The following is a 16,763-nucleotide window of genomic DNA, read 5'->3' as shown; positions in this document are numbered from 1 at the left end:
CACCACCACCACCACCACCACCACCACCACCAAAACCACAACGTTCTTGGTTATTTCTTTGGTGCCCCATTGAAAAACACTTGTCTGAATCACTTTCTTTACTGTTCCGAGCTGGGAGAGACAATTGAGAAGCTTGTCTCTAATAATGGAAATTCACCTTATCTTTTCAACATTAAAAAGAAAAATGTTTAAAGCTCCTAAATGACCAATGTTTGCAAGACTTTCATTTGTTCCTTTTACAAATGTGTGCTGCCCCCGAATTTCTAGGTCACACACTTGCAGTCTAGAGGGCATCTAGGAATTAAAATGTCAAGCAGATTAAAGAATTAATTTATTGTTATTGAGTTGGCTGAATTCATTTTACTAATTCTATTAAGGCTTTCCCATTTTCTGGGGATTTTTAATATTTCTTGTTGATGACTTTTTAAATTTATTTCACAAACATTTCCCAGTCCACCTCCAGATTGATTCCTTCGTGCCAAAGGAAAAAACCAAAAACATCCCATAAGTGATTTTATCTGCCGTTGCATCAAATATTCTGACCTAGTGGTCCCCCACTTCTCTGCCATTAGGGAGAAATTAGGTTGGAAAGTTGTCAAATTTAGAGCCTTGGCTGAATGTAGCTGCAGTGAATCTGGTGGGGGCCGTGTCTTGGAATCAGGTCAACAGGAGCCGCCTCCCACCGCGTGGAACTCCTGTGCTTTGAACAGAGAGTGCATCCTAATGGTTTAGTACCAGCACTGTAGGCGGCCAGGGCCAGTTGTTCCATTCATCTTTATTATATAGTATGAACTGGAGCTCCCGGCACACACAGCCTTTGCAGTTTTCCTTATATTTTGACTTCCCACCCCTCCTGTAACCATGATTCTTTCACGCTTTTACTATTCCCATTTCCTTTTTCCATAGCAACCTTTACAGTAAAATTACAAGAGATTTTGTCATCCTAGCATAGTATTTGCAATACCTATCATTCAGTTATCATACAAACTACAAGTACATGATGGGAGGATCAAGGGAAAAATAAATCACTCTAATGCTTGTAATATAGGTTTGACCTGGAAGTGATCTTAGAGATAATCTAATCTCGCCCCTTCATTTCATCAATGGACTGTATATCTGCTGCCTAAGTACCATCCTGGCTAATTTCAGAGAAGTCCATTACCCATCACCAGGTTGCTACAGACTGATGTCTTTTTCAGCAATTCATGAAGACTATTATACTTAAGATATGCATTAGGAGAGAGGGAATCCACATCAAGGAAAACATAGATCATGGAAATATTGAGGTTTTACTAATAGAGCATAAACTTGAGGAGAGAATAGAGATGATGATTTTAATAATAACAGCTAGCTTTTACATAGTGTTTTAAGGTTTGCAGAGCACCTAACAAATGTTACTTCATTTGATCCTCACAACAGCCCTAGGAAGTAAGTGCTATTATCATCCCTATTTTACAAATGAAGAAACTGTGGCAGACAGTGGTTAAGTGACTTGCCCAAGGTCACACATCTAGTAAGTATCTCAGGTTGGATTTGAACTCAGGTTTCTCGAATCCAAGTCCAGCACTCTTTCCATAGTTCTGCTTAGCCAAAATAAAATATGTTGACATAGTTCCACAAGGTATTTAAAATGCTTATCAACTTCCAACCAAAAGCATATGGATTACTTTGTGTGATAAGATTTTTGGTGTCTCTACTCTGACTAAGCATTCTACTAATTAGTTTTTCCTCACGCTTTGTGTTTTTACCTTTTCCACTCTCAACATGACATCCATTTCTATAGGATTCCTCACTAATTTTTCCCCCTTACAGATCTTATGTGGCTCTGTAAGGGAGGATGTGATGTAGGTAATTCAATTAAGTCCTTCCTGTGTGCAGAGCAGCATAAAAGGCAGTATGATGTGGTGGGTAAAAGAGCCGGTAGAAGAATGGTAGGTAGAAGTCCAGAATCAGTTAATCAGTGAAGTGCCTACTTTGTGCTAAGCTGCGCTAGGCAATAGAATCCAAAAGAGGTTGTTCCAACCCTCAATGGTCTTATGTTCTACTAGGGGTATTCTTTGTTGTTAAGTCATTTTTCAGTCATGTTTGACTTTTTGTGACCTCATTTGGGGTTTTCTTGACAAAGATACTGGAGTGGTTTGCCGTTTCCTTCTCCAGCTCATTTCTGAAGTGAGGAAACTGAGACAAACAGGGTTAAGTGACTTGTCCAGGGTCACACAGTTAGTAAATATCTGAGCCTGGAGTCTTCCTGACTCCAGGCCCAGCAATCCGTCCACTATGCCACCTAGCTGCCCCTAAGGGATATATCACATGTTCACAAATAAATAAATACAGAATATATACAAATAAATGCAAAACAATTGGGGCAGGGCACTAACTACAGGAACCAGAAAAGGCCTCTTGAAGCAAGTGGCGCTTGAGCTAAGCATTGACAGGAAATGGGGTCCCAAGAGGCACAGTGAAGAGCGAGAGCATTCCGGGAATAGGAGGGAGCTTGGGAAAAGGCAATGCAGGGCACAGAGAATGGCAAGGAGGCTGCTACGAATGGAGTGAGGGGAATGGTGTGACTGCCTAGTGACAAACTGAGAGGGCTTTCAATGTCAAAAAGAAAGTTGGTAGTTTATCCTAGAGGGGAGAAGAAGCCCCTGAAGCTTCTTGACCATTGGCGTAATCTAGTCAGACCCGAGCTCTTGGAGTAGCCCTTTGGCAGCTGTCAGCAGGCCATGTTAGAAAGTAGAGGCTTGAGATGGAGACACATCTAAGGAAGCTTCAATAGTCCAGGCAAGAGCTGATGAGAACCTGAACCAAGGGGATTGTGGTGGTGATTGGAGACCAGAGGACAAAGGCAAGAGATGTTGGGAAGGGAAAATCAACAAGACTTAGCAACTACTCAAATGATTAGTGAGTGGGGAGTGTTGGAGAAGAGTTAAGGATGACTCATAGGTTATGAACCTTGGTGTTGCCCTTTACCAAAAGAAGATAGGAAGAAGAGTAGGTTGGGGGAGAAACAATGAGTTCTCTTTTGGCTATGTTGAATTTGAGATATCTACATGGCTCATTAAAGTGAAGATGTCTAGCAGGTAGTGAGAGATATGGGCCTGGAGGCCAGGCAAGAGGGGCAAAGTCACTTAATCTCTCATTGCCCTGAATATATTCTAAAATTGTACATTGCAGAGAAGTTGATAGTTTTCATCAGTGAAGGGACTTTCACTCTGGGAGTTCCCTATCCTCATGAAATCACATGTCCATACTTCTCTCTCTTTCACACACACACACACACACACACACACACACACACACACAGAGCAGGGCACTTCAAAGACAAAATGAAATACCTTTAGGGAGCTTATTTATACAGAGCATCCCAAAAGTCTTAGTGATGGTTTAAGTTATTAAAACTCAAGTGGGTCTTAAAGCTTTTAAAACTTAAACCCGCACTAAGACTTTGGGGATACCCTATATTCTACTGGATCTTATATTCTCCTGGATGGGCTATAGCATGTATTGCTTTCTTTTGTTGTGATGAGCTCACTGCCTGACTCAGTTCAAAGTATCCTAGTGACTCCTCCGTGTTTAACATTGAAGTTCGGTCTTTGGGGGGGGGGGGGTACAGGTGAAATATGACTCAAGATCCCTGCTCCCAAGAAACTTATAACCCTATTAGGGAGACAAGACATACACATTAAATGGTAAATAATAGTGCCTTTTTAAAATGCATCCACATGTTTATCCTACACAAGACTTGGTTCTGTGCTTTTAAAAAAGTGTTTGAAATGATGTCATCATCACTACCACTGTTTTGTTTTTATTAACAATGATGACACTTTTATAAAACTTAAGATGTGGAAAGTACATCAGTCCTGTGAAAAAGATATTAGAAAGATTATCCCCATTTTACAGATAAGGCTCAAAAGTTAAATGAATCATCCAGGGTCACACAACTAGCGTCTGAGCCAGCGTTAGGGCAAGATCTCTCCGGACTTAAAAATTCCAAATCTCTCCACCAGATAACTCTGCCTGTCTGCCATGTCTAATAAGACATTACATCCACATTGTCCCCTTCCCACCTAACACTGAGTGCAATCCCATGAGTGTTTAGGATTTCTGAGATTATACATTATTCTTTATACATGCCCTGGTCTTTGTTCTGCAGTTTGTGGTCCTTCATATTTCTCTGTCTCTTTCTCTCTCTCTCTTTCTCTCTCTCTCTCTCTCTTTTTCCTACATTTCAGTGAGCGGTTTCTGGTGAGACTGAACAAGAATGGTGGGCCAAGGAACCCAGAGAAGATAGATCGAATGTGTGCCCTTTTTACAGTATGTGAGAATTCTCTTTCCCTGCTACACTGTGGACTGGGCCATTTCTGACCAAGGGCTTTGGTTTGTGGATGTTGTTACCCTGAAAATTGATATAATTTTTCTTTCTCTACGCACTAGAGCAAATAAGACTAGTTGTATGTTTCTGACGGATAATAATGAAATGTTTAAAGAAGATTGCAATTAACTACATGTTTTAATTGAATTTGTGTGATTAAATACTTTCAAGTGCCTTTTGGCTGATTTTTAAGTTTTGCTATACACTGTATAAACTAAACACTTAAAATTAGAGGGGGGGTGATCTTTTTTTATTATATTTTTAACCTGGAATTACAAATGTCTTCTAAAGTTATCCACTTGAATTTACTTTCTTAAAACTACCAAATACTGGGACCATTTTCTATTGGGATCTGTATGTGTTAGTTTTATCCATCACAAATGGCTCCTATTCAGAATAACTACTTTTAAGACTCTTGCTTCTGAAGCTCCAGCATCCTAGAAATGTCAGCACAGTGAGGGACACAGTGAGGTTCTCATTAGAAAAACATTTCTAGGTTTCTGCCATCAGGAAACTGCCAAGACATTCTCCAAGCTTCTTCTCATGTGTTCACCATTTATTTATGCACTGAATAGCTAATGTGCTTCATTTTCTTGAGTAATTCATTGATTTGCTAAAAAAAAAAAAAGAGAGAGAGAGTGCAAGGTTTTGATAGAGTTTTGATTATTGTTGATACTCTGTCCTTGGACAATACTATGTGATTTTAGAGAAAACCCACTTAATCCAAAGATACTGTAGTGCTTCCCACCTTGATTACCCTTCTGTTTAGTTTGCAGTATTATCCCGATATAAATAGCGTTAGTCATCCTCAAACTCTGTGTGTACATCTTAAATGTATATGGCAGTAATTCACAGACCTGAATGTGACCTGGATCTTACAGAAAAAAAAATTGCATTTTTTTCCACCTGAATTTTATTCATTTTGCTATTTTCTTCAAAGGTCAAAAAGTAGTACAATAGCTTGTCTATTACAGAGTCAGCAGCACCTGTCATTGAGGAGAGTAAGCATATTGAAAATTCCCCAAATATATGAAAATATTTCAAATTAATAAGTCAAAATGATGTAATATGTCTCCATTTGAGTTCAATATTTTAAGAAATAGGAAAGTATTCAGTAAGAGAAATGGGCAGGAAAATAGGAACTATAAGAAAAGCAGAAGGAAAATTGCAATTACTTATTCAGGAGAAAAGAAAGTGAGAATAGTGAGCAATTTCCTATTCTCACTGAGGAAGGAAGAAAAAAAGGAAAGGAAAAAAGAAGAGCATCTTAAAAGATTTGGGTTCAGCCACCAGAAAGGTTTGCCCAAAGTCGGCTACTAGAGTAGACAGAGGTAGGAAGAAGACACACAAGTGTCTTGAATAATTTAGAGTAGTTCTATTTAGAGACAGGGAGGTGAACAAAATGGGCAATACTTTGAAGATTTCTGACATTCTGACCTTGCCTGATAAAAATCACAAAAAAAGTCTTTGACTTGGGGTTCTTTAGCATCATGGAAATAGATATTTGAGTGTATTCCCATTGAGCTTATCCTCATACTCAATGACTGATTTTTTAATAAACTTTATTGTGACAGGCATTTGAATGTGATTATAAAATACTGAGCATTTCATTTTACAGATAATTTCTATTTTCAATTATGTGTGTGAATCCAAGCCCATGTTCCAGTATCCACATGTATATACACAAAAGTATTGAATTAGTGATTCCAGTTCCAATGAAAAAAAATCAATGAATCATGAATATTCTTGTTCCCTCCTATTCTCCAGGATGTTCCAAATTCTCATTAACTTATTTCTTTTGTGCACTATCCACAATGACTGAGCTTGGGGCTGGTTTTGCTGTTGGCACTTTTTTGTAAAAGTGCCTAACATATTTTTTTCTTTTTGTGGTACACATGGGATCCTTAAACATGACTGCCAGCTTTACAGAGCCATTACTTTGGCTAAAATCTACCTTATCAACTAACTAGAAACCTGTTTCTGTACTACAAGCAAAAGAGGACATTTTGAGATTGCCATATATGTTACAGAGCTTTAAAGTCAATGTCCTAGAAATGTAAAAGTGCCTAATGAAATTCCTATAGTGTAGACACAGAAAATGAGTAATGTAGACAAGCCCTGAAAACTCAATAATTAGCTATTATTATTTCTCTTCACACAGATTTTAGCTTTTCTATTAGAATCTGTATGTGTTAGTTTTATCCATCACAAATGGCTCCTATTCAGAATTTCTTCTAATTTATAATTTATAAACTATAATTTATGAATCACAGAATTCTCTTTCTCTGGAAATTCTTTCCCTTTTCCAGGTTCATTAGATTTTAGAATTTCTCCATAAAAGGAAAAATCTTTCCAAGGAATTTTAAATTTGCTTAAGTTTCTAAAAAAATGCCAATTTTGTGGGGTTTTTTTCCCACTCTTCATGATGTATAGTACGAGTGACTATGTATATGTAAATAAGACATAGATACATATGCATATAATGCATTTTACTTTGGTAACAGTTTTGAGTTCAAACCCAAATGATAAAATTTTGCACTATTATTAGTTGAAGTTGGGAATCCAACTTGATGGTTTCTGTAATTATATCATTACATAGTTATATTTACCTTTTTCTGTGGAGTTATTTTTTTAAAATATTGGTATTATTTTATTTTGTTAAAAATCTTCATGCCATCCCTAGGAAATAAGTAAAAGCTAAGGTTTAGGGAAGCTAACTGTATTTCTAACACCTCAGAGTATACCCTAATTGAGCTCCATGTTCTCTCCATTACATCAAATTGTTCTGCCCTCTCCCCACACACACACACACCTTCTGCCCCTCTGGCAGAGGATTAGACTCCCTGATTCTTTGTGATTTGGATAGAAGTTCAAATTTGCTATATGTTTAGTTCAAAAGCTACTCACCAAGTATGAGACTCTAGGTCTGGACAATACTGACTTTCCTGTGTCCTCCTTCCTTCCCTTGTTTTCCATTTGTCTCTTAAATGGTAATATTATCAATCATACTTGATACTCACTATCAAAGAGCAATGTTTTTATCAACCCAAAATTATGTTTAACTGTGCATTTAATTGACATTTAATAAAATAGCTTTTACATTGGAAGTTTAATGTACTGCGAAACTAAGTTACAGCAATTTTCATTTACATTTGCCAAAAAAAAATTTTGTTATTACTTTTATCGTTATTAACACCTATTAAGTACCATCCTGATATACAGTGTGGTCTAGACAGGAATCCTACTCAGTCACTTTAAAAAAAACATTATAAGTACCTTTCATTCAATGTTAAATTACATTTGAATCTTCTTTATTATAATTAATAACCAGCAACAACAGTGGGAAAATTCCAATGTGAGTGTACATGGAATATCTGGTTATTATGTGCCCTTTTATGGTAATCTGCTATAGGACTATAAACACAGAGAGGTAAATTAGTATGAATAATATTGGGCTTTTGTGGTAGCTTGAATTATATTAACCTAAACCCAACAGGAACCATCTCATTTGAAAATACTCTGTCCATCTCAATTGTACCTCGAAACAGCGGCCTAATGTCTATTTATGTCATCTGAAATTTAGCAATAAATTGATTTGCTATTTGGTGTTTTATATTTCATAGTAATCTTAATGGGTATTCAAATATGAATTCTATTTTTTAAAAAGAAATAATAATGAAAGGAGACCAAAATGCCCTTATTTTTCACACAAAAGATTACATCAATAAAAAGGATTTCCACAGAGGTGTAAGAATTTCACTACTTGTTTTATCAGTACGGTAATTACTGTTGTTATTTGTTAGCTCTTACCACTTCCTGTGCTCATGACCCACAGAGTAACTTGGATATTTCATGGAAAAAGCATATAGTAAACCCTTATTTGCCAATTAGCATGTAGCCTACCAAGATTCCAAGCCTAACAGCATTGTTGATCCTTGCAAGGAACTATGTCATGTTAAATGCAATTCTCCCTACACACCCCTGCAAGGCATACGAAAGTAACCTCTCTTCTTTTCCTTCATTCTGACGCTTTTGTCCCACTTAGTCCTTGATCAAATACAGTTCTCCTTACAAGGAGTCTTCTAGTCGAATTTCTTAGCTAAAGTAGAGTTGACAACCAATCAGTAAATATTACTTAACTATGTAATATACTTCACCCTCCTTAAGGTTGAAGCTTCTCTGCAAACATGCAATTATCATCCAGTTAGACCTGAATTCAAATCTGGCTTCAGACACTTACTAGCTGTGTAACCTTAGGAAAGTCACTTAACCTCTGTTTGCCTCAGTTTCTTCATTTGTAAAATGGAGACAATAATAGCAACCACCTCCCAGGGTTGTTGTGAAGTTCAAATAAGATAATAATTGCAAAGTGCTTAGCACATAGTAAGTACTATATAAATGTTATCATCACCATCATCATCATCATCCAGTTAGCATAGATATTAACTATCTGTAGCCTTTATTTGATATATTTTCTATTAAAAAAAAACTAGTGGGACCCTTGGTCCCAGTTATATCCCAATATTATTCATATCTGTTAATAATCTCTGCATTAATATAAGTATGCTGGATTATCCTCTTGGGTACCCAGGAAAACTAAATAACTGTCTGGAATCTGAACACTTCACTCTAGTAGAACTACATTGCTTTTAAATTAGAATTCTTCTTTCATTCATTCATGTTCATCCGAAAGAATACTAAAAATAACCCTGGAGGTTGAGACTTCTCCCACCTAATGTGCATCTGAAATTGTTTTCTTGCAAACATTCAGTTTGCATATACTACTTAGACTTTATTTTTTACACACTTCCTGTTGAAAGCCCTGCTTATTTAGAATAAATGAGCACTTGAGCCACTCGGGTTGCCCTCCTATCTTGCCTGTTCAGCAAAAGTGAGATTCATCTCAAACCAGTCCAAAGGTCACAGATGAAGAGACGGAGAAAGGGTAGCTTAGAGAACAAAAGAAAAACCAAGAAAATCTTTTACATTCAGGAAGGTCAAATCAGTCATGCCCTACTGAGTCCAAATAAATGGGGACAGGCCAGGCCGGCTTAATAAAAAGCCTGCACTAGAGAGGATTGAAAACAAAGTTTTTGCTTTCAAGCATAGTACATAAGTAAGGCATAAACAGATTATCCTAAACTATATAGTACTCTGTTTCACTAAAAATAAATTATAAATAGAAATGGACTTTATGATACAACAGGCAATTGCTAAACTTATGTTCGAAAGACATAAATTCTGGACCATAAATTCTTCTTGCAAGTAAATCTCTAAAAAGGTACAAGATTGTTTTCAAGATTTTTACTTGGAAAAATTACATTTACTGTATCTAAAATACTGCACATAAAATACTGATTGCAAACCATAGGTGACCAAATTAATGAAGTTCTACTATTTGTAAAGTTGTTATCTGTGTTCCGATGCCCCATATATCTGGAGATATTTTCTTGAGGATGCATCTATGTAACTCAGATGTAGCCCATCTTTCCCCCTGCATATTTATCGGTGCGTGTTGGAATAGGTTGCTTTATTTTCATTATTATTACACATTTAAGCATTAGGTAATCTGTAAGAAAGTGTTCAGTCTCTTAACTTCAATTGAAAATACAGTTGTAAGATAGAGCAAGGCTATAATTGATTCCAATACTCTCCCATTTTGCAAATGGGAGAGAAGCTTTCTTGTATATATTTAATTTGTTAGGTATTGTTATATTTGAACCCTACAGATACCACACCAAGTATATAACATCCTAAAATATACCAGTAACCTGAACATAGGAATTTTGATATTTGTAAAATAGTACTTACCTTTATGCCTTAAATTTATCTATTTATAACATATGCAAAATGTAACAAAAATCAGCTACCATACTTGAAAACTGAAAAAAAAATAACTTTTCAGTTCTTTGTATGTACTTGATGCATTGGGTTTGCTTAAATGTTTTTCTCTTTTCTTAGGATCTGAGCAGCAAAGATATGAAGAGAGATTTATACATAGTTGCCCATGTGATCCGAATAGGTACTGTATGCCTTATCCATTAAAATTATCAACTTTTTAGAATAAATATCTCAAGGTCATGAATCCTGCACCTCTACTTTTGTCCTCCCTGTCAGCCTATGTCTTCTTTCCCTTCCCTTGAATCATGTTGCATCTATGGCCTTGGCCATAGACTGAACAACTATGATAGCACATATGAGCCCTCTTCCCATTTTCTCTTTTAGTGGAGGCAATGGTGTTCTTTCCAGCAGTCTAGACCTCATTATCTTCTTAAACAGCATTCCCAAACCTGATTCAGCTACCACCCCACACACATTCCCAGAGGTACTATGACAAATTTATTAGAATACGACAGAATTAACGGCATGAATACTAAAGGTCACTTAAGACCAAAAGGATTAATCACTATGCCTTCAAAAAGTGAAACCTTTATTCCTAACTCAACAAATAAGAAATAGCACTAGTTTGAAGGAACGTGCAAAGGAGGAAGGAAAAAGAAATGATAGATTTTTGTTCGTCGAAAAAAATTAATTTATTTTTTTAGAAAGAAATAGCACTAGTTGATTACAACTGACTGGTGCAGGGTATTTATACATTCATACAGGCAAGTGTTTTACAACTTCTTGTTACCAAAACAAAGGTCTACTTACTCTGCTTGGACAATTGGACTTTACTTAATGGAGAAATAACAGCAACCTATATTTTGTGATTATGTGAATGCTCTCTTGCCATTGTACAGGCAGCTACAGTAAGCAAAAAACCCGACATCGCTTTGCTTACTGAAGACTTCCCTTCCTCACATTAAGGTAGAGCGAGGATTTGGCTCAATCCCCTGAAGTATGATATGGATCAAATAACTTTGGCTAAGAAGTGCAAGTTGTCATCCTCATCCTTATATAAAATTGCTACATGGCCAATATACTAAAGTTTAGATTACTAATATAAATCTTTTAACATTCCCAGTGTACACATTTCTATAAAATCCACACGTAATCAGATTTTTGTATTGTCAAGGAATAAAGTTAAAATGGAGTGTAAGCAAGGTCTGATACGTCGAAAATCCAAGTGTAATTGAAAGGACATTGGCCTGGTCTTTAGGAGACCTAGGTTATAGTTCTGGCTCTGCCACTAATTAACCTTTGTGACCTTGGACAAGTCAGCTGCCTTACATAGAACTCATTTTCTTCAACAGTCAAATGAAACTAGTCAGTCTAGTTCTGACTAGAACTGGGGCAACTAGGTGTCACAGGGGACAGAGACCTAGGCCTGGAATAAAACCTGAGTTTAAATCTGACTTCAGACACTTTCCAGCTGTGTGACCCTGAGCAACTCACTTTGCCTCTGTTTGACTCAGTTTCCTCATCTGTAAAATGGAGATAATAATAGCACTGCCCTCTCAGGGCTATTGTGAGGATCATAATAATTGTAAAGCGCTTAGCATAGTGCCTGGCACATAGCAAGCACTACAATAAAGTTAGCGTTCATTATTATTAATATTATTACTATTACAATAAGGGTTGGCGCATCTGGCTTGCCACCTGCTTTTGGACAGCCTACGGGCTTAGAATGGGTTTTACATTTTTTTTTTAATGATTGAAAAAATTAAAAGAAGAATACTGTTTCATGATATGTGAAAATTATATGAAATTCAGATTACAATGTCCATAAATAAAATTTTATTGGAACCCAGCCACACTCATTCATTTACCTATTATCTATGGCTGCTTTTATACCACAATGGCAGAGTTACACAGGAGCAACCGAGACCGTAGGTGGTGTTCTCATTGCATTCCACTGCTGCTTGACATACTACAAAGAATATTGAATATAGAAATCTATAAATACCTTGCAAGCTATGAATATGTTCCATTAAAATAATATGCTTGTGTATTGATACCACAATTTGTCAGTACTTACCTGTGTGAAAAGACATTTGCAACGATGAAATATGTAAAATCTCATACAGATCAGCATTAAGAGATGACATTTGTAATCAGTTCTGATAATAGGGAACACTAACTTTGAACCTCAGTTAAATGAAATGTTATCTCCCCACCAGAAAAAAAAAAAGAATTCCATTCTTCTCATTAGTGGACCTGTATTACCAAAAAAAAATACTTTTTAAAAAAATTATTATTAATTTGACCAACAAAATTTGTAGAAATTTACTTTCTGTCTTGTTGTATAACATCCTCTATTTTGCCTCTTGGCCCTCAAAGCCTGGGGCTTTATATGAAAAGTTCACCAATTCCTGGTCAAGGAGATCTTTGCAGTCCCATCCGGTTCTAATGTTCTCTGATACCTTATGTCCCAAATATGTGTGTCCATAAATCAGTTATCAGATGGCATAAGTGAAAGCTGAAACTGGATTGAATCGTGTTTTTTGACATCTTCTAGGTCGTATGCTGCTGAATGATTCTAAGAAAGGTCCTGCGCACTTACACTACCGACGCCCTTACGGCTGTGCGGTCTTAAGCATTGTGGATGTTCTTCAGTCACTTTCTGAATTAAAGGAAGAAAAAGATTTCGTTCTTAAAGTTTACACGTGAGTAGAGGAGGCAATGTATATCAAATTATTCAGTACTACATGACTACTCATATACGTTGATATAGATTCTCGGAACTACATTTTAGAGTAAAGGTTTTGCAGTTTTTGCGTTTCCTCTCCCTCTCAATATGATTTTCCCTTTCTTAATTACTTAATAATTAAGTTAATAATCTAATGCCACCTGTATGAAGTATTCTATATCAAGTATTGCTTGCAGTTTTGGATCTGATGGTGTATATACATTTTTTCCTTTTTCAAATGACAAGTTTTTTTTTTAATTTGTCCTTCACAATGCCATTTTACCATTAAGCATGTTTAAAAACATCCATCAATATATAGCAACATAGTCTAGCAAACCAAATTCCTACATGAGCCATGTCCAAAAATGTGTATCTCTTTTTGCATCTCCCTGGCAAGAAATGAATGTCATGTTTCATCTTTTTTTTTTTGGATTTGTGATTTCTCATTGTGTTAATCAGTTACAAAGTCTTTTAGTATTTAGTTTCCAATTTTTGATGACCACAAAAATTGCTGTTATAAAAATATTTTTTTCCATATAAATCCTTTTCCTTTTCCTTTGGTTTCTTTGGGATATGGGCCTATATAGTTGGGTCAAAGGATATGCGCAGTTTGATAAGTTTCTGGGCAGTTTCAAATTGCTTTCCACGGTTGCCAAACCAATTCACAGCTCCAAAATCTAGTCCCTTAAGTGTAGCCCTTCAGAGAATGATAATGGGTCATGCTTCCTTAGCTGATACGTCATCTAACTCTGACTTAGTTAACATTTAAACATGTTTCCGCTTAGCTTAAGCTTTGACACCATCAACTACATTTGACCTCTTTCAGAAAAATTGACAAAATCTGTTCTAAACTCATTTTTACTTCCATTCCTAGATGTCTAGAAAGTACTACATTTTATTGGATCATAAGTATCATTTAATGTTGGTTAATTACGTTGAAAACATTATCTGTTTTCTTCCTTCTGTCTTTCTTAACCTCTCCTCTCCTCCCCATCCTTTCTTCTTCTCTCCTCTCCCCACATGGGGCATCATGCCTGAGGGAGTTCTGCCCAAAGGAAAGTAAATTTTGATGGCTGAAACCTACAGGATTTACTAGCCAGATTTCTTTCTTAGAGACCAAGCCTTAAACCCAATTCACTCTGGCTCTCACTGATTGAACAATAGGTCCCTGCCCAAGCTTCACTTAATGGTTATTTTTTGGGCACTCCTGGCTTAGAATGAATGTAAACTGTAATTGTTTCCTTATTGTCCAGCAACCCTGAGAGTCTTTCCCAGTTTGATTTTTTTTCTATTAAAGGGGTGATCCGTTGACTCATTTCTTAAACGGGCCTGATCACTGAATGGGCTTTGCCTCACTCAAAGTAAGAACTCCTAAAGACCTTAGCTTAAAAAGGCCAAGGTCTCCCACTGCATCCTGCACCATCTCCAGTTGTCCTGATCTATATCTGACCACTGGATCCAGATGGCTCTGGAGGAGAAACTGAGGCTGGTGACTTTGTACAGCCCTCCCTTTCACTCAGATCCAATTCATTTGCATGTTATGTCATCATCTTCCTGATGTCATGATCCTCTTTGAGAACGAAGGACAAACCTCAAGGACAGGCTAAGTCACCATATACCAGAAGGTTACTCCAGCTGTTCCAGCTGTGAGGGTCTACTTTTTTACCTTTCTCCTTTTATGAGAAGCTAAATGGAACAGTCTGATTTCAGCTTCCCCTTTCCCAGCTACACATACTCTATGTTTTCTTCTCCCCACGTATATCTGCTACTAATTACTTTAGTTGAAATTTAAATTTCAAATTGGGTTTGATTAATGTATTTCTTGAAGCCATGCTTTTAAGCTTACTTCCTTTAAAAGCAACAGGCAACCTTGACTGGCTGATTCCAGTATGTCACTTTGCAAAAAAATGGGACTAGAGTAAGCTACCTCTCTGTGAGCTTAGTCAAAGTAATTCTCAAAGACCAATGAGAGAGACCTTCCTAGGGAAAGTGGTAGTACTTTTTAGCTTTATTAAAGAGTAAATTGAGATTAAGATGTAGGTGAGGGGTTTTTTTTTCCTCACTTAACAATGTTGTTTAAAATTCAGACTTTTAAACAGGTCCCCTAAATGATTATTATATGGCAAATGGTTATTGTGGGCAGTATAAGAATTTCTCCTGTGACTTAAACCAACATATTATATCAGCATAATGTATCCAGCTCTTATTAGAAATATTTTTAAATAGGTTTCCAGGGAAAATGATGTTTGTTATTTCACAAGAACTGGAAGCTTAAAGTATGGTTCATAGATAATTGACAGTGCTACAACATGTACTGAAGATGAGATTTTGCAAAGAGAAAAACACCTCTTGTACAGCTTTAATCACTGGGATTGGTTTAAAAAAATATTCAATTAGTTCTTGATATTCTCATAGTTTTCTTTCCAATATGCAGTCATCACCAGGGGTACAGAGCCAGCTCTTGCTATTCAGGGACCAGAGCACTTAAAAAACCATCATCAGAACTCCTTTGGCTTTGTCTCCCTACAGATCCTCCTATGAGAGGCCCACTAGAGTGGTCAGGGACTTCATTAATGTGTGTACCATGCCTCCACTGAGGCAGATCACAGAAGCATAGGGGAAGGAACATTGGATTTAGACTCTAAAGACCTTGTTCCAGCTCTGTCACTTACTAAGCGGATTCATTTGGCAAGTCATTTAACCTCTTCAAGTTGCTGTTTACTTACCTATAAAAGGAGGATGTTGGACTAGATCATGGGCATCAGGCCCACAGGCTACATGGGGAAAACTGCCAAGAGTTGCCATGACCAGATTAAAATGTAATTGAGAAATGTTTAATAAAATAAACAAAAATACAATATAATAGATAGTAATTTAATTATAATTAATAATGGTTTAAAATTATAATAATTAATCTATCATTAAATTATAAAATTTTATCTTTATATTTACAAATTTACTATTTGTATATATAACACAAAATTATAAATATAATGTGTAATAAATATATATAACTATAAGATAATATAAAATTATTATGTTTATAAATTATTAAAAAGCTAATTTGTGAGGGGTTTAAGTTCATATGTAGCCCACTGGCAGGGATCCATTCCTATTTGAGTTTGACATCACTAAACTAGATGACCTCCAAGGTCCCTTCCAATAGTCTCTAATCCTGTGAACCCTCTATCCCTTAGTATATGACCTTCCTTAGTTACTATAGTCAGAAAAAAAAAGTCCTTGGAAAGTCATTCTGTTTTTGCTCTCTGGGAGAAGAACTGGAGAAAAGAGAAGTGCTTTGGCTGGATATGGAGAAGGAAATCTTGTGGGTAATTTGGAGGGAGTTTGAGTAATGAAAGAGGTCAGATGTTCAGTGAAATAGAGGACTTTCGAGCATTCTTGATGAAAAGACCAGAGCTGAATAGAAAATTTGACTTTCAAATACAAAATTCAAGAGAAGCAGGAAAAGGTAAACAGAAAAGAGAAATCATAAGGGACTTGTTAAAGTTGAACTGTTTATATTCCTACATGAAAAGATGATATTTGTAGCTCATGAGACCTTTGTCAGTATTAGAGTAGTTGGAGGGGGAAAAATTAGATAGATAGATAGATAGATAGAGAGATAGATAGATAGATAGATAGATAGAGGGCACAGGGTGAGTTGAAGATGAAGGGATGATATCTAAAAAATAAAATTGAGGGGTGAGAAAGGATTATAATGAGAGAAGGAGAAAGGGAGAGGTAAAACAGACAAGAAAAACCTTTTGCAGTGGAGAGGAAGTGGGGGAAGGTGAGAGGGAATGAGTGTATCTTACTCTTAAC

The 16,763-nt window shown here is 36.4% G+C and overlaps 1 protein-coding gene across 1 annotated transcript in view; it reads left to right on the top strand.

Moving 5' to 3' along the window:
- DOCK3 (dedicator of cytokinesis 3) overlaps nucleotides 1-16,763 on the top strand; it is a 392,714-nt gene that overhangs the window by 226,322 nt on the left and 149,629 nt on the right. The window contains exons 10-12 of the mRNA XM_027837282.1: nucleotides 4,233-4,314; nucleotides 10,334-10,394; nucleotides 12,771-12,918. Coding sequence (XP_027693083.1) covers nucleotides 4,233-4,314; nucleotides 10,334-10,394; nucleotides 12,771-12,918 — 291 coding nt within the window. The remainder of the gene's footprint in view (nucleotides 1-4,232; nucleotides 4,315-10,333; nucleotides 10,395-12,770; nucleotides 12,919-16,763) is intronic.

This window comes from Vombatus ursinus, unplaced genomic scaffold (genome assembly GCF_900497805.2).
Source record: "Vombatus ursinus unplaced genomic scaffold, bare-nosed wombat genome assembly UNPS02014820.1, whole genome shotgun sequence".
Classification (NCBI taxonomy): domain Eukaryota; kingdom Metazoa; phylum Chordata; class Mammalia; order Diprotodontia; family Vombatidae; genus Vombatus; species Vombatus ursinus.
This window is presented reverse-complemented; position numbering and strand designations above follow the sequence as displayed.